The sequence below is a fragment of the Rhea americana genome, unplaced genomic scaffold (assembly GCF_003343005.1).
Source record: "Rhea americana isolate MKP2758 unplaced genomic scaffold, rheAme1 scaffold_43, whole genome shotgun sequence".
Taxonomy (NCBI): Eukaryota; Metazoa; Chordata; class Aves; order Rheiformes; family Rheidae; genus Rhea; species Rhea americana.
In genome coordinates, this window is record NW_028186568.1 from 159,953 (window position 1) to 185,509 (window position 25,557).

The 25,557-nt window shown below is 39.6% G+C and overlaps 1 protein-coding gene across 1 annotated transcript in view; it reads right to left on the reverse strand.

Moving 5' to 3' along the window:
• RPS6KA2 (ribosomal protein S6 kinase A2) overlaps positions 1-25,557 on the reverse strand; it is a 184,436-nt gene that overhangs the window by 20,112 nt on the left and 138,767 nt on the right. The window contains exons 12-14 of the mRNA XM_085315438.1: positions 20,702-20,804; positions 15,364-15,494; positions 13,503-13,628 (exon numbers count right to left, since the gene is read on the reverse strand). Coding sequence (XP_085171564.1) covers positions 13,503-13,628; positions 15,364-15,494; positions 20,702-20,804 — 360 coding nt within the window. The remainder of the gene's footprint in view (positions 1-13,502; positions 13,629-15,363; positions 15,495-20,701; positions 20,805-25,557) is intronic.

The following is a 25,557-nucleotide window of genomic DNA, read 5'->3' on the forward strand; positions in this document are numbered from 1 at the left end:
TAGGACAGGCTAGAACAATTTTTTTCCTCCACCGTAATGGTCTGTCACCCTGATAGTCCCTCTCTCCAGTGCACTTGTGACCTAGCCTGACTCTTGACTGACAAAATAGCAAAGGAGGAGCTGCACTTGCAGCACCTGTAGTAGATATTTCTCTTCAATTCTGACTGACTGCAGTATACACAGTTTCTTTATTCCCATGCTACAGTGGCCGCAGGGGCAAAATTGTCATTCTGCCTCCTTGAATATCCCCTGTAGCTTCACTGTGATACCTGACACTTCTGGTTTTCCTCTTCAGAAAGCATTCTCACGTACTCTTAAACTCTAGCCTGATTTTCAAAAGAGGAAAGCTGCCTTTTCCAAACAGCGGATGCTACCTGCTTTTGAAAATGTAGACATCTGCATCACAAGAGGAGGTGCTGCATTCAGAGGACATTTGCAAATCATGCCCTAACTAAGTGCCAAAATGAGCTCCAGTAAACATCTGGCCCAGTATGCTTTATCTAAGACAAGCACAGAGGAAGATGCTTTGCAGGGTTCTGGTGACTTTCAAAATTAGCTTTGAGATTCTCAAAAAACATCAGATATGTAAGTGAAAAGGGAATGGTTTCACTAGACAGTTTTTAAATAAACACATTTTGTGCAACCTTACTTCCTGATCTGAAATATAGGCGCTACTATACATTTGCTCCCACCAGCCAGCTTCCAGGCTGCTGGAAGTCCTCTGAACGTAGCATTGCTTGTGCTGTACCATCACCACCCTTGATTGCCCTGGTGAAAGAACATGGCTTTCRCTATATTAATGCAGTAACCACTTTTTTTTTTTTCTTTTTCCACACAGCAGCACCACTGGGTATCTGGTGACACAGCTACCACAYTCATGCAGCTTGACAGCACACACTTCGCTCACCTGCCACCAGAGCTACGGGCACAACTGAGTAAGGGCGAAACGTCAGTGGCCTGTACCCTAGGGTGCTTGTGCTGTGTCGTGTGCACAGCGAGCCGCTCCTTGACTGCATTAGGGATCTCGGAGACCCCAGYTGACAAGATGACAGTTTCTACAGAAACTGGCCTGCCTTAGGGAAGATGCAAAGATTTCCAGGCAGTCAGATATCTCTTTGCAGCTCTGAAACACCAAGCAATTWTTTTTCTTCATGACTCTGTCATTTCAGGATTAGCTGAAAAGGGGAGGACTTTTGTGACCATGGAAAGATGTCTGGGCCTGAGTTTTTCCTCCAGTGACATAGCCTGAGACATTCATGTAAAACAGACCRTCTGTGTCACTGGCCAAGGAAGTGAGACACGTGACACTCCAACATTTACCAACTTACTTATTGCATTAAAAACTCTGTTATTAATGTTGATCCTGTCTTCTTATTAACTACGACTTTCATTTATCCAGACAGTTATTCAAAGGGGCTTCAATGTGAGTAGAAGCAAAATAGTATCTCCAAAACATAGCCAGAACTAGGCAGAAAACTGCATGAGAGTCTAAGATCAACATGAACGCCTCTTCCACAATCCTACAGGTTTATCTACACACACACTCCCAGTACAAACTCCTACCTGRACTAGATCGATGCCAAGATCTACAAGCAATCTTTACAATAATTTGAAAAGTGTTCACCAAGTCAGATCAATTGTCAGAAAAGGTGAAAGATGCATTAGAAAATACAACACTTGTACTTGGCTTCCAGAGATAAATCAAAACACTCTTCTTGCATAGCCTCCTCCAGCTGGGACCAGGCAAGCTTCTCCYAGTCCTCAGGGCCTTTGGTCTTACTGTCCTGAAGGTGCTCACACCTTCTGTCTTGTATTAAGACGGTCTGTCTCTTCTCTACTGCTCTCTACGAAGGCCCACAAACCTTTCTCAGCTCTTTATGTGCACAGAATTATGTCTTTTCTTTAGGCAACTCATCCTGATTTTAACTCAACTAAAATGTATACACAGAATTAAGAGAAGTTTTTTTTTCTGTTTTCTGTTTCCAGTTCTGAGGTTGCGAGTATTGTGAAATGATGCTGCATTTCTATTTCTCTCTGTAGATGTGTGGTGGAGAACAGCAACTTGAAAAGGCATCATAATGTATAAAAAGCTTAAACAACAACATAACAAAAGCTTGTTTGTTCTTTGTCAGAGGAAAGCTATGAAGCAAATGGGTTTTCTATTGTGCTTCAGAAAAATAAGAAACTGAGCCATAGAACAAATGGACTTCTTTCCATGTACTAGACACCCAGGGATTTCTTAGAAACTCATCTGTGTTACTGATGGATGAAACAATCCCAGAGTAAAGTGGACTCAACTCATACAATAGTGTCCTTTGTTTTAACAGAGTTTTTTTGTTCTTTGACTAACATATCCTTTGTGTATTTTACTGACTACCTGAAAGAAAGCCGAATATTTTCTCCTTGGAGAACTGAGGGCAAAAACCTCACGATATTTAAAACAAGTCAGGTTCCATCAAAGAATAATACTAAGATCTCTATCAAGGAAGGAAGGATCCAGAGAGAATAAATATTTTCTAAAACCCAGTCAGCAAGCCTGGACAGTTTTACAGGTCTTTTGCATGTAAAAATCCCCTGATTGGTCCTCTTTAATGGGTATTCAATGTCTTCAGCCTTGCCAGAGTGAACTGACGAGTACAAAAAAGAACACTGATACAGTTCTGTGTGGGTCAAACCTTGCCGAAATAAGTACAGCAGCTATATATACATATATGTGTGTGTGTGTGTGTGTGTGCGCGTGTATGTACATATTTATATTTATATAGAGAAATTATAAAGCCCTTTATATAACCAGGTAATGGAAACAGTCACCCAAAACAAGGGAACATATGGGTGAAAGGAATTTGTCGGTTATAATTTTTTAAAGGAATTAGTGTGTCTCCAACTGTGTAGATAAATTTCTCCTTCCAGTTCTAGCTATGCCATTAGCAGATGCTACATCCTCAGCTGTTTGATACCACCTACCAGCTGGGATTTATGGTCTTGTCCTGCCATAGAAATGGTATGTGAGAGCATGCCCAAGTCTTCTCTGGGCAGAATTAGCCCTTTTCTGAATTGCCTTTCTGAAATTAACCTGGGAGACTTTGTGTGAGGAGGACTACTATGCTTCTCACACGGCGTCCTTCATCACTGCTGTTGGGAAACTGGAAAAAGGCATGAGGTAGGAGGCCACAATTTAACTGCCTCTGCTGTCTGGAAAGTGAATATTTGTCTACAGCCTAAAAGAAAGAGAGAGAAAAGCAACAGAGTGAGAAAGAAGACAGAAAAGAAGCGTGAGAGGCACTGATGGCAACTGCAGTGAGATGGGCTGAGGAGAAGGGATGGGGCTCTGGCGAGCTGAAGCTGGAGCTGGGAGCAAGGAATCTGCCTTCTGCTCTTTGAGTCTTATGCTTCGGGGGAAAAATGGACTTTGCACAACTTTAATGAACAAACAAGACTGCATTAGAAAAATTGCTTGGCTCTGATTGATTTTTTCCTCTTAAGTGGAAAAAGACACAAAAGCTCTGTCTAATCATATCAGTCAAAATGGGCAACAGTAGCTACATCCCCCAGTTTCCTTTCCTGAGGAAAATCAAACAAGTTACACCCAATACTACCACTGTGGTTTAACCTTGTGTATGCCACGACCATGGACKGCAGCAAAACATTCTCCATTTTGTTTTAGTGGATTTATTCCACTGGAAACCTTCCACTTGCACAGGGATCAACCAGAAGCATTGGGAAGCATTAAAATTGCACTCCGCAGCACTGACATGGTTAAAAAGTAGGTTGGGAGGCTTTGACGGAGGAGCTTTGGTGGGTGCTGCAGRGGCCTGAAATACAGCTCTCCTTGGCTGCCTTCCTGGCCCCCAGTCCCAAATGGGACCGGTGTCTGTCCTTCAGCTGCCATAGGTAACAGTGTTAGCCCAAAATGACCTTTCCTGGCAGCTTAAACTAAGATACAAGAGTGTGAACTGAGGCACTGGCAGTCCTAGTCTGCTGCTCTGGTGACAGGAATAGAAGGTCCAGAAGAACGTCAGGGCAGACACCTGGGTGTTGTGACACTGTAGACAGCCGCAGCTGAGTTTGCCCGTGTCTTTAGAAAGCAGGACCTCCTAAAGCTCCTTTTAACTGGCACCAGTGAACATACGACAGCCATGTGGAAGAAGTATGGAGGAGGAAGAGAATTTTAAACACCATTGAGCTTTTTAAAGCTGCTTTAGCTTGTATTACATGCTTTCAAGTTTTCTTTAAAGTCTGTTTGGAGTGCAAGTATGAGTTAATCACATTTAGGAAGAGATCCATATAGCACAGTGTGATGCTATAGTTCCTGTATAATATCCGTTTTGGGAGGGAGGGGAAGGAAAGGGGGGCGGGGATGAGGAGAGGGAGAAGAATTAATTCTATGTCTTTTTGCACACTATTTCTACACTGTATCTACGATACATTCGAAACTCAGGCCACCGCTGATGATTACAGATGGGATCTACATCTCTTCTGAAGAAAAGAGGTGTTAACAATGCACGCAGAGATTTTAAACTGATAGTTTCATCTATAATGTTAATTCCAACAGAAGTGACACAGATAAAACTGCAGTTCTGTGCCTCTGGAAAATGTTTAGGTTTCCATTTCAGTAATATTTCCTTCTAAAAATAAGCTCTATTCATGCCAAACATCTGTTTTAATATGGTTCCTTTTTTTGATGTCAAATTACTCAAGCTGGATGAAAATCACTGCAGAAAGACTAACATTATTTAAAAGGACATGGTATACTTTTACATTTACAATGCTCCAAGGAGACCTATTGCAAGCCTAACAGTTTCCAAGGGACTATTTGCTGTGCTATTAATTTTGATTAGCTCCAGAGATTCATTTCCCCCACCCATGCTTAAATCATCCAGAAAATACTGAAATGAATATAAAAAAAAATAGCAATACTAATTAGCAATAACTTTCTGAAATAAATACTGGCCATCAAATGAAGCTGTGTGCATGAGGCATTAAGCGCATCGAGCGTGCCCACTCACTGCCAGTGTTTGCTGACCTAGCACTCCCAGATGAAGACTGCAACTGTACTACTTACTACTTAGCATTTATACACCAGAACACATTCTCTAAGTAACAYTAAGAAAGTTGTTCCAATAGCACCTGTGAAACAGAAAAATTCATTTTAGATTTAGACAGAAGAAAACTGCAGTTTTGGAGGCAGAATATTTTGATGGGAAAGGCTCTGCATTGATAATCTACAGACCTCGGTTTTAGTGTGCTTTGCACAGCTTCAGTGTATGTCCTTGGATCAGACTGATGAATTTTCAGTCCTTAAAATGGCTTCAGTGCTACTCCTACCTACTTTTACAAAAAGCTTTACAGATGAAAACTGGTGTAATGTGTTCATATATTACAAAATGGGAAAATTATTACATCAGTATGGAATACAAATACATGAAATAAAGTTTAAATGGCCTCAAATGAAAAACAGAGCCACATAGGACCAAATTCTATCCAAAATACTTAGGTATTTGGCAAGTGAGCTAGAGAAGAGAAATATGATCTCATTAAGCTGTAAGAAAGCTTAATAGAAGCCTGATCTTTGGTCTCAAGAAAGATCTAGTTAGCACTGAGAAACACCATCATCTCACATTCCTCAAAAGTGCAGCAGTGCCAAGGSGAGAAGCACTGTGAGCTTTCTGACCAAATGAGAAGGAGGCTATACAAATCCTTTAGCCATAAGAGATATACATCCCACATGTATCTAGGAGATGCTTTAAAGCAGAGCTTAAGAGGTGATCTGTACACATTTCTGTATTTTTATCGGCCTCCTCTGCTTATCTGTTAAACAACATCTTCATCCCATCCAGTCAAAAAATCACCAGTCAGCAATGGCTCTCACTGCTACATAAAAGCTTGCCGCTTGTAAAAGCACACAAGGGACTTCTGGCTCTCTACCCTGCCTTCTTCTGCGAAGCCCTCAAAGCAGAACCCAGCACTCTGTATTTCTCCATCCTTTCTGAGACAGCAGCTCCAGGGATCCTGCCTATTCAAGCTGTGTCTCCTTGGAGAACTGACTTATTTCTATGGTGAGATTATCTGACTGAAATCTGAACAGGTTCAAATGAAAACAGCAGAAAAATGAGACTAAGTGAAATTTTGTATGTATTTGACTAAACCCAAATCTTACAAAATGAGGACAGTGTGTAAATTATACCACACTGCCTCTTGCTGTGGTGCGTGCCATGGGAGTGTCCATGGGAGCCAAGGTCAGTGTGGAATTTAAGTGCTTTCACGAAGTTACTCAAAAGAGGAAAACCAGGAAAGCCTTAAAAAAAGTCTCACTGATCAGACATAAGATCATCCCAGAAAATTTTCTCCACTTCATTCCTTTGCTACTTCAGCCCTTTCAGCTCAATTACTGTTCCCTCTCCATCACATCTAGAGGACACTAGTCAATACTGGTCATAACCACTCTTACTGTAGCCTCCATAGATCCAAATTTTAGTCTAAGAATTTTTATGCCAGTCCTTTGGAGAGTGCCAGATAAGCAGCACTCTGGAAGACACGTGCAAATCTAAAGAAGCCTAAAGAGTTATGGCTAAATCTGCTCTGAAACCTGCATCTCCTACATGGCACCCTATGTTCTACTGATTCTGTTGTCACACTACCAACTTAAGCATCCTTTAGACAGTGACAGGTATGGTTGGGGACAAGGATGTCTTGGTCATCTCCTTGAAGTCTGTTTTACCCTATTGCTCTCACCATTAACCTTTTTGCTGAGACTCCCTTTTTTAGCTTCAAGACATTCTGTCTCGTATTGCTGTGTTCACTAACAAATGGTTGTCATTCATCTTTCATATCACTTTAGAGATATTTACAGATTTTGTTAGCATCCCACTGGTCTCTTGTCTGTCCTACATCATATATATTTGTAGCTCTCTTGATGGAGCTTGCCTAGCAATGTTTGCATATTTTCTGCTATTCRTTCTTCAGATTTTCTCTACTTTGTTAATATCCTATCTTAAATCATGGATATCAAAATAGCATACAGTCCCACAAGGTCAGACAGTCCTAACCAGGTACTATAGGCAAAATCACTTACAGATACATGCAAGCATGTTAGTAAGAGAGAAATCTATTAATTCGATTTTTGGTTTCATTAATAAAGCTATACAAGCAACCAATTCAAGCTACATTTTTCTGATAGAGGTTTAGATCTTTACATTTCCTTCTTAGTAATTAGCTGTGTATATTGAACAGCTTCATTACCTAGCATTCAGGGAATGAAAGCAAATAGGAATGGAGATTTTGAGGCAGATTTCAGAGATGTTTTCTCTCAGTTAAATATTAGACAGTATCTTTCAGAATCATCAGTATGATCTTGCAGAGGCAAGTGTTTTGCTCTTCATAAATAAGCCATCTCAGGAAGACCTGGGACAATAACAGTGCTTTGGAGATACGGATATCTCATTTCCCATCAGTTGGGTAGCAGTTTTAAAATGGGGTCTGAACTCTTTTAATCACATTATATTCTTCCTGACGTCATTTTCCTCCAGTGTGAGGTCTTACAGATCAGTACTCTCATTCATACAAGCCTTATGCATTAATCACTGAGTGTAGCTAAGGGGGGTTTGCATAACTAAGGATCAACTGAAAACTGAGACAAGACTTCACCAGATGCAGACACATTCAGTCCATCCTCCTCCTTCTTAGAGTCATGTTACTTCTCTGCTCCAGGAGCAGGTAACTGCTGCAGTTCTGCCCTAAACAATGTGAGACCAGGTCACTATGAAGCTTCTTTCATGGTTAAATTTGAAATGGATATATTTACTAGTGGCTCTAACCTTAAAATTTCTGCACATATGCTGSGTCCAGACATCTGCACCAGGTTCTTTTGAAGATGGAGGGAGGAAAGGTTGGAGGAACAGGGACTGTGTGASGGTACTGGCACCTACCAGTGCTGACAAGATGGCAGGCTCAGAGCCAAGAAATCTGTGGTTACCCAGCAAACTTTTATTGACCTGCGTACTGGATTTCTAATATATTTATCCATGACCCACAAGGGTACTAGGTACCCCCTAGATAGGCAAAAAAGGACACAAACTCTCCCTGGAAAACTTACAGGCTGTTTCATTCCAGAGGGATGACTTCCTGTGTTCAAGGAGAAATCAATCTAAGCAAAGCTGTCTAGCTTTACAGGTCCCTTGACTGTCAAGATTTAATGACTTCTAGATTGTTTTTCTTTTTTTTTTTTTTCCTTCTCCTGTTTTAGTAAATAAAGGCATATGTGTTTGGGATTCTTATTTTCTCTAAAAGAATCCCAGATGATGCACCACCCTGCAGTCAGTCTTGGAAGACTAGCKTTTTTTGTCATTCATGCTTTTTATATTCAGCACTAAACTCCTAATATAGTCATGGGTCATGAAGGAAATGCTGCAGAGCTTACTAAATACTACTGCATAGCCTCCTGCCTTCATCCTAGTATGTATTGTATCTACTTATGCCAACTGCCTGAAAATGAGCAATTAGGCCCATGAATATCAATGTAAGGGGAAATGGAGTTTAAAAAATTATGAAACAACTGGGATTCCTACAGCTTTCACTTTTCAGTCTATGTCACTTGCTCTCATTAGCAAGTAAATGGAGCTATATGGCAAGTCTGATTACACAGGCCTGCTAAAAACATCTCTCCAGAGTTACTGACTTCTGTCTGTTGATAGCATGTTGACATCATTTCTCTGATATTGTGCTTTTACAGCTAATAAATATGTACCTTCTCTGCAGTCTGTATCTATAAAACATGCCAAGATACATGGACTTTCAGTACTTACTTACAAATTACCATAATTACATACGAACTGTAGGATTTACTGGAACTCCAGCATAAACTAACTTGTATTCCAGAGGCAGACAGACTGCAAAATTTGGCTTTGCTCACAGCTGTGGAACATTTGCAGCCAAATAGTTTGTTAGTGTATTATGAAGACAGGAAAAAGTCATGAAATTCACATGCATTTTGAAATTCAAATTCCACTGTAATATTGCATCTGCAAAATTGGACTTACCATTCGCAACTATCTCTACTGTATGTTTTCTTTATTAGGGGAGGGAGAAATGTGTATGCCATTCTCCTTGGCTCTAATAGCACTGCAAGACTAAAAATCTGTAAGATTTAACCAGCTAGCTATTCTTTTTGAAATGGAGAAGAAAATACTTGGCATGGAGCTGTTGAAGCTGGCCCATATCACCCAGCCCTACAACATTTGTAGCAGAGAGCAAGTTGGGGGCAGAATGGGCCATAGCAGCACCAATTTAGGTTTCGCTATTATCTACCAGTAATCTGTCCTGGGGGAAAAATGATCTATATAAAGAAATCTTCAGGGAAAAGAAGATGCAATCAAGTCCTTTGCAAACTTACTTCATCTGGTATCAGTGAGAAGTACATCTGAGAATCCAGCTTGAAAGCTTCACTAGAAGCAGGGATCCAAGTTTGGATCCAGTACAATGGTTTGAAGGAAAGAAAATCTTTTAGAATGTGCTAATTGCATCAAATCTCTGACAGGCATGAAAAATACCAAAAAATCTGATTCACCACTAACTCTGAACTGTGGCATGTGGCCTTTCCTTTACTTTCCAAAAGAGAGCTTTTAATCTTTTTAGGCTTCCATCAAAGATCTTCTTCCACCTATAGAAATCCCTCCTCTCTGTTCTAGCATCATTCTTTTACTTCARTGACTTATTTTCTCTAGATACTGATCTAACTGAAATAGTTTGATCTTATTTTCCTCTGCTTCTGATCTCACAGTTATTACATTTATACCCACCATGCAATGCTTGTAACTGATTGACAATGCCAGTTCCCTTTGCTATTAAAACCCATTATGTCTGCTGTAGTCAGGATGATCAATATTTTAGCAGAAGACTCTGAAACACAGTAGAGATCTGTCAGATGAGAAATGCTTTTTCTCCCCAGATCTCTTCTTTGTACCAGAATCTTATACAACTTTCAGAAAAGAACAATCTATTTATTAATATTTAATAATTTTACACTATTGTCACTTGGAAATGAGATGAAAAAAAAGGAGTAATAATAAGATTTTAAAAGCACTTAAGAGTATGTACCTGCAGTGGAATGATATAAAGACTCACTAAACCAACATCTACCCACACTGACCCAAGAAGGTTGCTACCAGCTTCTGAGCAGACTCAGTTTGCAAGAAATCTGGCTGTTTACAAGGTTTTCTGTTGCATGGTATTTAAATGGTCTCACTAGTGGAAACATGTAGGTCTGAATTTTTAAATATTGTACTTGGGAGCTGGACACATGTCTAAAATTGATTTAGAGTTTGGTATTAGCATTCCATTTTTGAAGATGGTATGCAAGAGGGGGAAAGATGTTGCAGGTAAATTCTCTTCTGCTACTGCAATGACTGGATTTACAATGGTAGTTAGCTGTCTAAAGCTGCGGATAGGCATCTAGAGGGATTTCTTCAGTGAGTGACATGCCTGAGTCTCACTAAACATTGAAAGGAGTTAAATTACAGATCTGTTCCAGTGCTTTCATAGTGGCAGCAAAGCACTTACTTCCCCTGTTAGACATCTATCTGACTCCGTAAGATGGTTTGTTGCAGAAGGCCAGCAAAAGGAAAAGTGATGAAATATTTTGTATTTTAACAAATATGTTCTCCTCTGAGTTAGGGAAGGTTTTACTTTCTGAGCTGATTTTCGGTCTGTAGCTCTGACTCAGTTACTCTGGCTCAGTACTCTGCTGTCGCAATATGGCACTTTACAGCGTAGTAAATAAGGCCTGGTGAGTGGCATTCTCCGTAAACCCAGAGCGATTATTCACCCCGTAACATTATGTGCATCTTCCTCCGATGATGTATTTTCCGTAACTCTTTCACTGCTGGCAGGTCCTCTGGGGAGATGGGATGACGCCTGCGGATGTGTCAGCACTCCGTCCTAACGAGGGAGCTCTTAATGAGGCAGCACCAGGTAAACGGGGCAGCTGCCTGCCACACAAACTACCGCTGTACRCGTTTTTTCCTGTGAACGTCACATATTAGGGAACACAGAACAAATTATATTTACTGAAAGAAATCAAAAGAATCTAATTACATTGATTTTTATAGCGAGAGTTAAGGGATGCATGTCAAAAGGRCTGATATATAATTATGTTAATGTTGGCTGCAACTGCTACCTAAGCACCTGCAACGAGTGGCACTGTGCAATCTTTGTGGAAGTGAGCCACTTTGATAACAAAATGATATAGTCTTAGTATGAAATAAGGACAAAAATGAAAGGAAAATAAAATCAATCTATTTGTAGGAATAATAATCAAACAGGCAGCATGCAAGGTACTGAAATGACAGTATAAACAAAAACCCACCAACTTCTCCAACCCCAAATCTGTGCTGCACGTTTGACTCACATTATGTTAAAAACTGAGATGYGTGCTTGTTGCCTAAACTGGTAATCAAAATTAAAACATAGTAGCATGACAAGAAAAGAGTAGTAGGAAGTGTAGGAAGAAAGGAATAAAAAAACATTACTAATAACAGAAAAGAGCTTAAACCTAGCAATTGAAGTGTTAAACTCTTCCGAAGTTTTGAATTTCTACATGCGTTTGGTCGTGTGGACCGTTAGTTTGGTCCAGATTCTCCAAGCTACTCCAAACTGTAACTGCCAAGTAGGTGCTGGATCCTCTTGGATTCAGGCACTCAGACATCTTTAGGGACCTAGATCTTTGTATTTTGGTTTCATGCTTGTTGTATTACACTGATAAAACTGTCAGCAATAGATTGAAATAAAATCTTAAACATACGATTTTAATATGCACTTTGTTCATCACAGATGTCATTTAATTACACAAACCCCATATCTACTATAATATAATGCCATCTGTTGACAAATGAACTGGACATTGGAAAACTGTGATTTTTCCATTCATTAAATATGAAAATCCTAGACTGTTCATGTGCAAGCCCACGGACCTGCTGGTAGGTCTGTGTTTCTGTTCATGGTGTAGGTGTAGCCTAGAAAACTCAGCTGTTATTTGAACAATGACATCCACAAATTGCTAATTATTAGTGGTTTCCAGACTTCTAGGGCCATCACTGAGAGACCTCAAAACTTTTATGGACCAATATTTTATTTTATTACCAGTCTTGTAATGGAAAATAAGACTGAATAAAATGTTTATTAGTATTCTACTGACTATCACTTATCTCATGGACTGCAGAGTTTGTATCATTTCATTAAGCTGTCATCATTAGCTTTCATAACAAAAAACACAATTTCACTTATAAGCTAAGTTTATATTTCTTTTCTAAGTTTTTTAAAAAACTAGACAGACAGTAGTGAGGAGTCCTTCATTTCCTGAAGGTTCAACAAATATATTTCTCTAGGTACTGATTTCAAGAAATTTTCTGTCATACGCTAATTTAAGCAATCTGCTCCCATGAGACCATATAGACTAAAAGGATACGATTTTATTGTCTGTTAGTTTTCTCAAATTCATTATTCACTGATTTAATCAAATATTGTCTCATTTTTGATAAAAGAACAACGCCATTAAATACTTCTCTAATCTATGAGAGTTGTAATTACTACTCCTTTTTCCTAAAGAAACTTTAATGTTTTGGAAACATTAATGTTTGGGACTTTTCCTCTAAGATATATCTTCAGAATCACTTCCCACATACCTTGATCTCTTATGGTCTTTGTAATTGCTGGCTAGCATCTATTCCCTAATCTTAACAGGGATTGCAACGTAGTCCTCTGAGTGTGACCTTCCAAAGGAATCCTACTACAAAACYGTTCTTTCCTATCAGAAAAGATCTCTCATACGCATCCTAGCACCTGCCGACCCTCCTATTGCTGCTCGTCACCGTGACTCTGTTTACACAGTATTTCTTGACCAAGACTCAAGTTCACGGATTTSTCTTTAATATCCAACTAAATTCTCCTAAATTATTATTTTGATTCTCTATTGGATCTTGCCTTTTGCTCCCTTTTTATAGCATGTTGTTGCTGAATGTCAAGGAGACAAAAAGAAACCTCATTATTTGAAGGTGACCATGTTACTGTAGATTGCTATTTYGCTAACAAATTTCTCGAATTGTGATACAAAACATCGGAACTTAATAACTACAGAATGAATGAATGAAAAAAAAGCTATTTTGTAACCATAGAGATTCAAAATTGCTATCATTTTGTTTATTTAGGATGATTTAAATTTAGGTTCTGTTAAAAATGTCTTATCTAGATAGTAAGGAGCATGGCTGAAATGATTAATAGGATTTCCATGCGAGACTGTAAAGGTTTTTCCATTCTGGAATGTTACTTCATGAGATTATGATGTAAGAAATAACGCAAGGTTTATCGAAAATCTGTCATCTTATGAAGGAAGAAAAAGGGCCACCTGCACCAACAAGAAATGAGCCAAAAATAGATTAACTGGCCCCACGGCTGCCTAGAGTGATAGAGCAGTCTTAACCACATTTCTGGCATTTACCAGAATGATTTCTTACCTTCACTGCAAATTCTGTTTCTGTTGCTTTATGAACACATCTCTTGCACACGGAATAGGAGCCAATTCCTATGTCCTCCTTGATCTCATATCCATCTGTAAAGTGAATATTGTTCCCATGTAACTGCTATAGGAAACACAAAAGAAACAAGGTAATCAGGACCTGGGGAGATAAATGCAAGGACTAGCCTAGTGTTAGTAACAGAAGTGCTTGATCTCACTTTCTTCACAGAACTCTCTTGTCCTTAGGTATTTTCCAACTCCAGTTCAAAAAATCTGAAACTTCTACTTAAACAAATGTGTCTCTTCCTTTTTTAGCACTTTTCAGTCTGTAAGACGGAGCTGTCCATTGGCAAAAGCAGCTGGGATTTTCTAAACTATTTATGGAATGCAGACAGCCACTTCCCATCTGCAATTCAGTGGGAACTSTGTGCCCAAATCCCCTGATGAACACACATATTTTGACAAGATAAACTTGTTTCTAATTACTAAAGGACCACATAGCTTATAAATCAGTAACAGCTACACAGATTTCGAATGAGATATCTCCAATATGCAAACTGGAGGTTTTGTCCAGGGTACATTTCATTATGATTACAATGTGGAATAAAAGTTATTATTTTAGGTCAATCTCACTTAAGAAAATATATTGCTAGTGAAAATAATAGGAAAATATTTTAAAATTTCTGTTTTTATTTATTGAAAGGTATAAAGCAAACAATGGTGACACTAGCGGATACGATTTTTGGAAAATATTTGGGCAGCAGGATTGGTTAGGTGGTGATGGCTTCCCAAAGCYCAAATCTGAGGCCTTGCTGCAAATTCCATTTGAGGATTAAAAAGACCAGCAGCTCTAGAAAGCCTCCAAGATTCTCTGTCTAAAAATGCACCCTCACTAGCTAAACTCTAAACAAAACCTTCTAAATTATAAAACACACACTTGTTATATGCAGTAAACTTTTACAAACAAAACCAAGAAAAAAAATATAAATTTTCTGGAATGGAATTGCTTGGAAAACATTTCACTTTTGGTTCCATTAGAAGGTTTTTTAAGAATATAATATATTCCACCATAAAGTACAAATTTTTAAAATAGTGGTGAAAGCTGATACCTCAGGCAAGGCCTCTCCCCTTAAAGCATGTATACCTTTTGCCATGGGTAAAAGAGGAACTTCTTTGTGAGTACATCTTTGAGCAGCACAGTTCTCTCTCTTGATCCACAGCTCCTCTAATATATTGAGCAATTTRTAGCAATTACTTCTGGTCTACATTAGCAGCAAATTGCAATAACTGGAGAGCACATTGTAGGGAAAAGCAGCAAAGAATCAAGCATCTGGCAACTGTCCTTTCCCCATCAAGTTACTCTGGGCTATGCAAATACACACAGGCTCTTGTGCAATAGCAGGAGGAACATGGTACCCTCGTGCATCGGGGAGCTTGGGCTCCACGTCTGTGGGAGTCTACAGCAGTAGCTCGTTAGGCCCCTCTGCCAACACAGACTGCATCACATAATCCAAGACGAAGCTACTACGAATGACAAGCTTTCTCCGAAAAACACTTCGTTGTTTGCCTTACATGCACAGCTAGAATAATGTTTCAGGTATTCAGAAGAACTTTCCATCTGATCTGTGAAAAGGTATGGTTCCTCTTTCCTTTGTAAAGGCAGTGGAGATTGGGAGTATGAAGATAAAAGCCTTTCAGAAAAAATTTGCATTTTCTACCTCCTCCAAGCTATATATAAACAAATGAGGGTTGGATAGCTGTGAAGTACCAGTGAGAATTTAAACTGCCTCACAGTTTAAATGTAACATGCACATATGTCTCTGCCCATTAAACGTGAAGTGTAACATCAGCATCAGTACCTGCACAATCGGATGAACTGTGATTTTGTGTACATCTTGCTGTGCAGGCTCCTGCACCAAGTTAGAGGCAACAAAGCTGAACCCTCTGAAAAGATGATGAGCATTAGCACTTGGAGGAACGCCTGGGGAATCTGTAGGAGAAAGAAAATGACCTCATGAGCTGAACAAAAGACCAGAAAATAATAGCATAGCACCTGCAACAGAGAAAGTCAAATCTGCTAGTCAGCAACAGACCCTGCTAAACTGGTAGACACATGTGAATACAATCCACCTTCACATCAAGACTCTGATGTGCTTTCTCCCTTCCTCTCCTCTGGGGAATAGCAGCACAATATTGTTTGCAAGGATCTCCCCTCATGAGGGGAAAGGTTCTGTTCACATTGCATTTTCATTTTCATGCAAAGCGCTGCATGTGCCAGGAGCCTCTGTAGAGAGAGAAGGCACAGGCTGGCCAGGCTAGGAAAAAGAAGGGACACCTCAAGGCAGGGCCTCCCTGGCTCAGGAGAGATTTTCAAGGAGGTGGAAAAAAGCTGGAAGCTGCTCTCTTTCCCATGCAGCACACCTTGGCTACAGAAATTACAAAGACTGAACTGCTGTCTGGGTGATGTGGTGTGTGGTACGGCTCAGAAGAATGCAGAGGACAAAAAATCTAAAGAAAGAGTAAAAGTGTGATGGTCCTCTAGTGGTAGCTCCTGGCTTCATAAGGATCTTTTAAGAACAGCTTTAGGAGCTGTGACCTACTCCAGAGAAGAGACCAGTAGACATGTCCCCAGGGCAACAAAATGGCTGGAGATATCTTAAACAACCTTCATGGAGATTCTCTCCCTGTTCCTTCCCTGGACATGGAAAATGCAGGGCAAGGAGTGACTGAAGTTCAGAGAAGTCTGAATTATTCTACCATTAGAATCAAACAACTAAAAAGCAGTTCCTGGTACCTACGTCACCACTCAGAAACAAACAAACAAACAAACAAACAAACAAAAACTCACATCCTGCCAAAGCAGGAAGAACTGCGCTTTACTTAAAGTTGGAAAATCTTTGAAGAGACCACTTCCCCCCAATATATGTTTTATCTCAAGTATTTTCATAAGCAAGTAAGAGAAGAATTTGCAAACCATTTCTGCATAGCTGAATGGGTAATTATAAACCCTGTGCTACTCAAAATTTCTCACCTTTTATTTGTTCTTTTGATTTTTTTTCTTCATATTCTTCCAACGCAACACGTGATTTACCATGCCAAGGTTAAGTGCTAAACCTCCTGCAGAAAGCTGTCCCCTTGCAGGGAATGGGGTATAAATATCCAGTTTCAATAGATCAAAGAGAATACACCCGCTCTGAACCTTGCATCTGACTCAACTGCCTACACCATCAGCACTACCCATTAGTGTCAAGGGCAATGGCATGGAGGATTGAGGATTGCTTGTGCTCCTGAAAATATGTGAGAATGTAAGTATTTCCATGTATAGACATTTTACTTATAAATCTATTTGCCAGCTGAACAGAAGAAGGATACTCACAGCAGTCCTGAACCAGAACATGGTAAAGAGAAATGATCTATCCAGTAATAAGTGAAACACAGACTGCAGCTAATTCTGTATCTCATTACAAAGCAACGTCAGCTTTGGTGGAAGTCAGAAATAAGCAGAGCAAGTCAGATCTCCCTCCAGTGTTTGTGGAGAAATGTGTTTTTTGGTAAAATGACGTAGGCTACTTGTTTATCTCAATGTATTGACGGGCACCATCCTTACAAACACAGGGATGAATCACATCAGACCTCTCACATCCTGGGTGCTTCTCACAGTGGCATATACACTACAGTAATTTTCCAGGTTGGATTAATTAAGAAAAAGAATGCGTGTTTTGAAACAGGAATGAGACTAATTCACATCTGAACACTGCTGCACTTTAGAAAAGTTGTGATTCAGCTCCAAACTGTAAGTGCTAGGTCATTTCTATTTGAAAGTAACTGTTCCTTCATAATTCACTGCCAATGTCTTTATCAATCAGTGTAAAAGAACTACTGATTATTTGGTTTTCCATATTAAATACTGATCACCACTGACTTGACATGCCCAGTGTATGAATGTATCTTTAAAACATCCGTGTCAAGTGCAAAATCATGTTTAAATCATGTTAATTAAATGCAGTATCTATTAAGTTATGAAATCTAAATAATTTTTCTAGTTTTGACAAATCCAGCATCATCTGATATGTCTGAGTTAGACCCACAAGGAARCACTGATCTTGTAGGGTGGTTATGTTTCTAAATGTGGAAGTCATCATGTTTTGTCTGATTAAAGCAATTTACGTTAGAGGATTTCTAAAGGCCTCATAAATCTTAAATAATTTACTTCAGTATACTCCACTGGGGTTAGCAAGCATTATTATCTTATTCGTAGAAGAGGAAATATAGATACTTGAGGTGAAATTTTACATTCTTTTTCTCATCAGTAAAGCCAGACAAAGATGTGCCTGCCTGTTACTTAGCTTACCTACCTCTTACAGCACGCTGCACCCAATACTTGTGACAGTACAACCCTTTGTGGATTGCACTATAAGTTGGATCAGCACAACGATCTTGGTTTGATCCTTGTTCAAACAGTCTTTTTTAACGTGGATCGTTTCAGTCCCGTGTTCCTCGTGAGGCACCATAAACAGCTGATTCAGCACAAATGAATCCACAGCAGTGGACTCGGGAAACAAATGCCCAGAAAAAGTGACTCCTAAAGTCAGATGGATCCCTAAGAAAAAAGGTCTGAAATTGTACCTATAGAGGTACCTATGCAGAAAGTGCATCTTTGGCATGCTTAGAACAGAGCTTAGGAATACATGGAAAGCTGTTTTAATCTTTGGTTAAAGAAGGGTTTCAGTGATACAGCAAATTACTAGACTGGTATGTTACTGGAGCCAAAACTTTGATATAAAACTGCTTCCAGAAGTAGAACACATTCATAAAGACAGACTGCAAAGTGCCTGTATATATCTGTGCTTCTCTTTGTCAGTATCTTTCTGACAGCTTCATTAAAACTCAACAACTGCATTATCATCATGAAACCTATGCAATTATTAAAGTGCTTTTTGTCTAGGTATGTTCTCAGTGACAGAGTGAGTTTGCACGTGGCCTATGTTATAGAAAAAGCACAGAATAAAAAGAGTTCTTGTTTGATTCCATTGGATTGCTGATGTGCGCCAGCGTTACAACGCTCTGTTATGATACGCTCTCCTCCTGGTCAACCCAACCAGTCAACATCCACTAAGTCAGAAATTCATTGTCACTTGTGATCAGGGCAAGGTTTAAATCCAGATCTTTAGAGGTGAAATGCTACATTAAGTGTATTAAATCATTCTCTTTCAGATCTCCTACACCTTCCCTCACTGACCTTTTCAGGCAACTGTATGGCCCCAGACAACTCAGAACTTCACAAGGGGATTACTACTTGTTTTTCTCTCTCCCACCTGATGCAATTTTTCAGTGCAGCACTGGCATTAGCAAAGAGATGGCCCTGAGACAAAGACTGTTGCAGACGTGACTGGACTTCACTGAGGACTCACAGCAAGGCCCTGAGTGCAGGCAGGCAAAGCAAAACAGACCAGGGCTGCATGTGGGGAGTCCAAGGGATGCAGAACACATGCTGTCAATTTGCAAGGGTCTTTTACCACTCTGGAAGAGTAAATGAGTCCATGCTTACCATTATATCTATTTTGAAATTATAGGGTTAGATTCTCAGGCCACCTTCCACAGTAGCGTGAAGCAGTATCATAGTGGATCATCACCCCACCCTAATCCCCATGCCATGACAAATCTTCCAAGTCAGTATTTTGCATGAAATATCAGACTGAATCAGGCAATACTACTAACTGGTACAGCATAAAATATAATGCAGTATATCAACACATGCAAGAAGTATAAGGTTTTTCAGGACAGTAAAATGAATGTGACCTTCCAAAGCAATCCAAACACTCAATGCTTCTCTGAGATAGCACCTGCTTCCAGTTCTCACAAGAACAGACTGACTTGCAGTCTCCAATATTTTAGAGAAAAGGGCATATGGGTTCCTCTGAAATCTGAATTGAACCTAAAATCAGCTGTGAAATGTCTAGTATCCAAAAATCACTCTCTTCCATGCAATAGAGTAGGAATACCAGAGATAGATGGATGTTCCACCTGGGCCCAAATAAGCAGAACTGTAACTTTTCTTGTGGCTTGTGAAAGTCTGTGCACCCTCACCAAAAAACTAGGAACCAAGAGTGATAACATTTTTCACTAGGTACCACTACTTCCTACCCCATGAAAGGAGGTTTGAGCTAAGATTTGAATAGAGCTAGTTCTAAGGAGAAGGCTGAAGACAGATCATGAAAAGTCTGAATGAAAACTAAAGGAAATCACAGCTCTGATTTACATGCTGTAATACAGAGTTTACCTTAATAAAAACTCAGATCCTTTTATTTTTACTGGAATAATTCTGGGGGAGTTTGAAGGCTGAATCTTGATGCTTTGGTTAATATTACTTGGTTATAACAACTTAGTTATTATAATATTTACAGCATTTGCCATCTTCAAAGTGCTTTAACAAACAATGGCTAATGACATCTTTGTACTTTGGAGACTATAGTTATGCATTATTTTACAGGAACCTAACAAGGGTAGAACAGAAATGTAACTCATTAACGTGTAGAAAGAGGCAACATTATAACCGAGATTACTATTCTGATGTTACTGATATCCTTACTTTCCACAGAGACAGCTTTATACAGTAATTACCTTCATTTATATATATATATATATATGGAAATTATAAGAACTATTTTCACTATAAGAATATTTTCACTGAAAGCGTTTACAAAACATTGTGGGGCGAAGTACTTGTTGGCATAACTTCACTGATCAGAGAACTTGAACATTATCCATCACTGTTAACCATGTATCAACTCCCAATGGTCTGTAGTCTAAGCATTTTCATAATTAAAGAGAACAACTATGGAATATGTAATTACATAGTAACTTGCAAAGATGCAAAGTTACTTGAAGCTGACCTAATTAAAAACAGTTAAATTCAGCTAACATAAACAACAATAGCAATAAAACAACCAGTCAACAGTTATTTTTGCTTTAAAAATGTGAAACCTGTCCTTCCTGAGACATAATCAATGTGAAGTTGGTAAAACGTTTATGAGCTTCTTTCTTCAGAAACGTAGAATACTGTGCGTCCAGCTGGATATCGCAGAACCCGCTAATCTCGCAGGTGATTGGACTCTTTGATTCAGTTGGAATGAGGAGAAAAGGAAGAATGAATTTGCTCACTAAGAAGACCTATTCTCCACATGCCATCTTACTAACCTGTCGGGGTCCGAGATGTGAACTCTGGATCAAAATGGAAGGTGTCCTCTGGCCTCCCCACTGCTGGCTTGAAAGGTGGCTTGATTTCTTTCCTATATAGTTTCTACAAAAACAAGAACAGACCAAAGTTAACAAAATAACAACACTCTGTATGTGAAGATAGATTCCCATACTTTGTTTAGGGTGTCCTCTGTGAGCCACCTGCTACACTTGCAGGATTGAGGAAGATGATGTACCTATAGCTCTGGCTCCCACTAGGCAGTAGGATTAAAATCTGTGCCCTAGATGGTCTCTGAAGTTTATAGTTATGAGAACCCAGGATATAAACACAGATGTTTCAGGTACAAATTTAGTCTGGCACAATATTCCAGCTGGGGCATCTGGAAATTCACTGGTCTTGGAATGTAACACCAGGAAACCGTGCACGGGGGAGTTCAGTGATGCAGCAACAACGCAGCACACAAAACCACTGGGCAACAGTGACTGTTTTAGCATCTATTATTTGTCAAGAACTTGCAATATGCTTGACACTCTGCCAAACTGAACTGAACAGCAGACCTTGCCGCCTGGTGCTCACAACCTAAGCAAAAGACTTCTTCTTTAGACATAGCTGGAGAAATAGAAGAGGAGCTGAGAGGGGAGGCCATTAGATCAAATTCCCACCAAACAGAGGTAGGAAGAAAGCTCTGCAGATAGGTGGGGAGTCATGTTAAAGTCCTAAGCATTCCTTGAGCAGGGGAGCAAACTCAAGGAAAAAATTAAGGAACAGAGTGAGGTATGTAACAGATAAGAACTGCTATAGAAGTGAATTTGTGCTGTGGAGTGAGGGGGTACATTGGGAATGATGTAAATAATAGTCATGATAGATGTATGCCAATACACTAACTTCATCTTGTGGGCTCTTTACGAATGCTTGTGCTTACCAATGCTTTACAAATTGCTTCACCGTGCTCCTTTGCAAGCACTGACATACACACACACTCTGGGAGATGAATAAACTGAGGCACATTATGGCTGGATCTGACCCGAAGCCCATGGAGGTTAATGGAAAGACTGCTATTGATTTCTATGAGCTCGGCTTGAACTGGCCAAAACTGAACATCATGCTGATGGCAGCATGGGGAGCAGAACTCCAGTTTGACTCCCTGCCCCACATTTCAGTCCCTAGGCTGTGTTCCCTTTCTAGCAAGAGAACTTCTGTTCTCAGGTTTCAAAGGGCTGAATTAATTGCAACAGACAGCCCTCAATAATTAACATGCTTGAGCAAAAACACAATGTTTCTTTTGAACCTTCAAGCCACAATAAGAGCTTGAATGTTTGATTTTATGACTGACTATATGTGCATTTTCAGGTTAACTCTTAGAACAACTTCATAATGAGCTAATTTTTTTGAAATACTTAATGCAGATTAATATATGCTTGTCCAGCTCTTTGCATGCAGGAAGATTCTTTCTGCATGTGGAACTACTGTGGTTTTTGTGGCAAATTAACTTCTCTAATAGAAAGCATGTGGTCAACCTAAGATATATACCCATCAGCATAATTTAAAATTCATTTTGCATAGCTAAATAAAAGTTCTTGAGGCAGGACATTCTGCAGCACAGCATTAGCATTAGCGTAAAGCAGATGTTTGTGGCTGAATTATGATTCCTTGGAAAAATGGAATGGTGAAGCTGGAAATGACACTGCAATAATTAATGGCCATTTCACCATAAAAAGTTCCTGCTTGCGTAAAACTGCTCCATATCTTCTGAGAGAAAAAGAAACGAATAATTGCTGTGAGCCACAATGGAAAGCCAGTCTTCCAAATAATTAAAAGCCAATTGCAATCTTAAGCCGGAAGTGTCACTCACCAGCTGGAAAGTAGCAACCTATTAATTAGTGTATGCATTCTTCTGTCTACATAGAAATTTAAAAGAGAACTCAGTACCTTCTGAAGGTTTTTCTGTTGCTAGGCTTTTATCTTGAGAAATCTATTTACTTGTCTTGATACACAACTACACTCCTTTTACCGCACATAGCAGTACGGTTGCACACTCATGCGTCCTCTCTGAATTAAATGCATCCCTCATCCTGTGAGATCCAAAAACTGGCAAATGTTTTAGAACTGTACAGTGTTCAGGAACGTCACTCTCTTTTCATTATTGTAACCATACTCTCCTTGGCTTCTTATTTCCTCCCCCCTATCTGTAGTTTCTTAAATGTTGTTGGAGCTACATTTGTGTTTTGCATCCCTAGGCCACATCCTCCACTACTAAGGAGAGATTAAAGATTCATCATGAGTCACATGCCACATAAAGATGTGTAATCACAAATCTGCTTGTTGGGAGGGGATGGAAACAAAGAACTTTTTTGTATGAGGTAAAGGAACCTGCCCTGAATATAACTCAGATGACAGCCTGTTCTATTTCCTTTTCCATTAGTGATAAAAATTATTTCTGGGGTGTCTGACCAGATCATTAGGAACAGCAAAAAGTAAATTGTCTAAAACATTTTTTACCCAATGCTTTTGAATTGAGCAACTAAATGAAATCATTGAGGAACAAGAACAAGCAGAGCAGCGTCATCTGTGGGCCTTCCCATCCCACACTGGCTCCCCTTCTCTAGGTGAACCACTACAACCGAAGCCAATTCACTAAAGCAAGCTAAAGCATACAGCAGCCCAACACAATTAAATGTGAAAGGTTGCTGCAGGCAGAACACTTCTTCCTTTTAAACACTCTTATCCTGAAGATTGCAATATACAGACAATATTGCAGATAAAAGGATGAACYACCCTTTAAAATGTTTGTCCTCTCTTAGATTAATGGTACAGTGCTAGTGGCTGTAAATGATAGAAAAGCTAGCAGAATTCATACTTTGGGATCAATTTTTGCTGTTGGTAAAGTCTGCAATTAAATGATTCATATTCTTAGTTTAGTTTGATCTCTGATTAATATTGAAGGAAATAATAGAACTTGAGTCCACTTTTTTCCCACTCTTTCTCTCAGCTGTATTTGATGGAAGATAGTTCACTTTTCAGCATGTCATTTTCTTCAGTTCCAATTTAGTTTGGCACCTGGATTATCCTAAACAAAAACTACCATTAATGTCTCACTTCTCTCATCACAGCCTGCACCAAGGGATTTCACAAACTCAGTGAAAAGCCAGAAAAAACAGTAATAAAAAAATGAGGGACTGGACAGTGCTTTCTAAAATAACAGTGATTTAAATTTACCTGAAGTCAACTCCATTTGGGTCTGTTTGTCTTGAGGAGAAAAATGGGTGTATGGTAGTAACCGTGCAAAACATGTATGAAGGAGCTGGACATCTATTTCCTTCCTACGAATCCCAGCCTTCATCATGACAGATAGTGCATTCATTTAATAGAGAATCTACCTAATTTGTGCCACCATGGCCTACTAAATGCCTTAAAGCAGTAAGACTAGTATTTACAGAAACTATCATCTATTTTTCACCCTGCGAAATGARGCCCCAGGGCTGCATTACTTTGTGACAATAGCAGTAAAAAAGAGACTCTTTCAGAGATTAGCATCTGCCACAATTTAGTTGTGGCACAAATACTCTATATTCATAGAGTTTATTTAGCCCATAGTTTATTTACACAATAAAAGTTAAACCTAGACTGACTGGAGACTTGTCCTGAATAACTGCACCCTGGGACACAGCATAAAGCAGTGGTATCCACTAGGCGGAAAGTGATGGGAKCAGGACGAGAAGAGGACGATCATCCTCTGGCCACATTTGCGTCTTCCATGACTGCATCTATCGCCTTCACATGCAATGGTCATATGTTACCAGCACTGCTGTGCTTGCCACAAGCATCTGCAGCATCATAACAGGGCTCTGTTTTACGCTGTGTGTTGTTTCCACCGTGTGAGCTGCCTTCATCTGAACCAGCTACTGTGTCTGGTTGTGTCTGTTTTAAGACAGTGAAAGACGGGAAACAACTGGGAAATGAATGGCTCCAACAGGTGGACACTTGCTTCAGTGATAAAGGCAATGATCAATCCTTAATCCAGAACGCAGGAGAACAGCTTTGACAGTACTGTGATCTGATTTATACATTTCTGTGATTCAAATGAAAGCTGCTGTGATATTCAGACATCACACACAACTTGGAAAGAATCAGCTAAGTCTCATTTCTGTTTTGAACCTTTCTCTAAACTGAGAMAAACCCGTTGGTTTGTTCCCTGGTTATCATGCCATTCCTACAGTAGGAAAAAGTTGGCTTAACATATGACCTGCACTGGGTTTCTGGAAGACACTAACCTATTCTGATCCATGGCAATATGTGGGCTCTTGATGGAGGATGATTTTATAACAGTCCCTTAAAGTTTTTATGCTGTCAGTTGCAACAGTCCTGTCTATCATAGCTGCCAAGGTAGCTTAGAAGCTCTCCAAGAGCTTGCCTCTTGCCTACTGAGAGCTTTAGGTATTATGGCATATAATGTATCAACGTTCACATCCTGACTCATCGCTATTATCGTTTGCTGACTGCCTGCAAATTGATGCAAGACATACTTGGCGGAAGAACAAAATGTGAGGGCACACAGGACTCTTTCCCGGCAACAATATAAAGATCGGCACTAACCATCTGTGCCTGAGCCATTTCTGTTCTCTGACCCTGCTCTATTTCTGTTCATGGAGAACTTGTTAACAGTTGGCTGGATCATCATAGTAGGGCAAAGTCCTGGCTTCAACTCTGACTGAGGCTGGTTCACATCACCCTGAAATGCATGAAATACTGCTTCTGTAACTACACAGAGCTTCCCAAGATCTCCATGAGTGACAGTAAAACAAGGATTGAATGAACAAATACATTATAAAGATGATAATCAAAGGACTGAATGAAT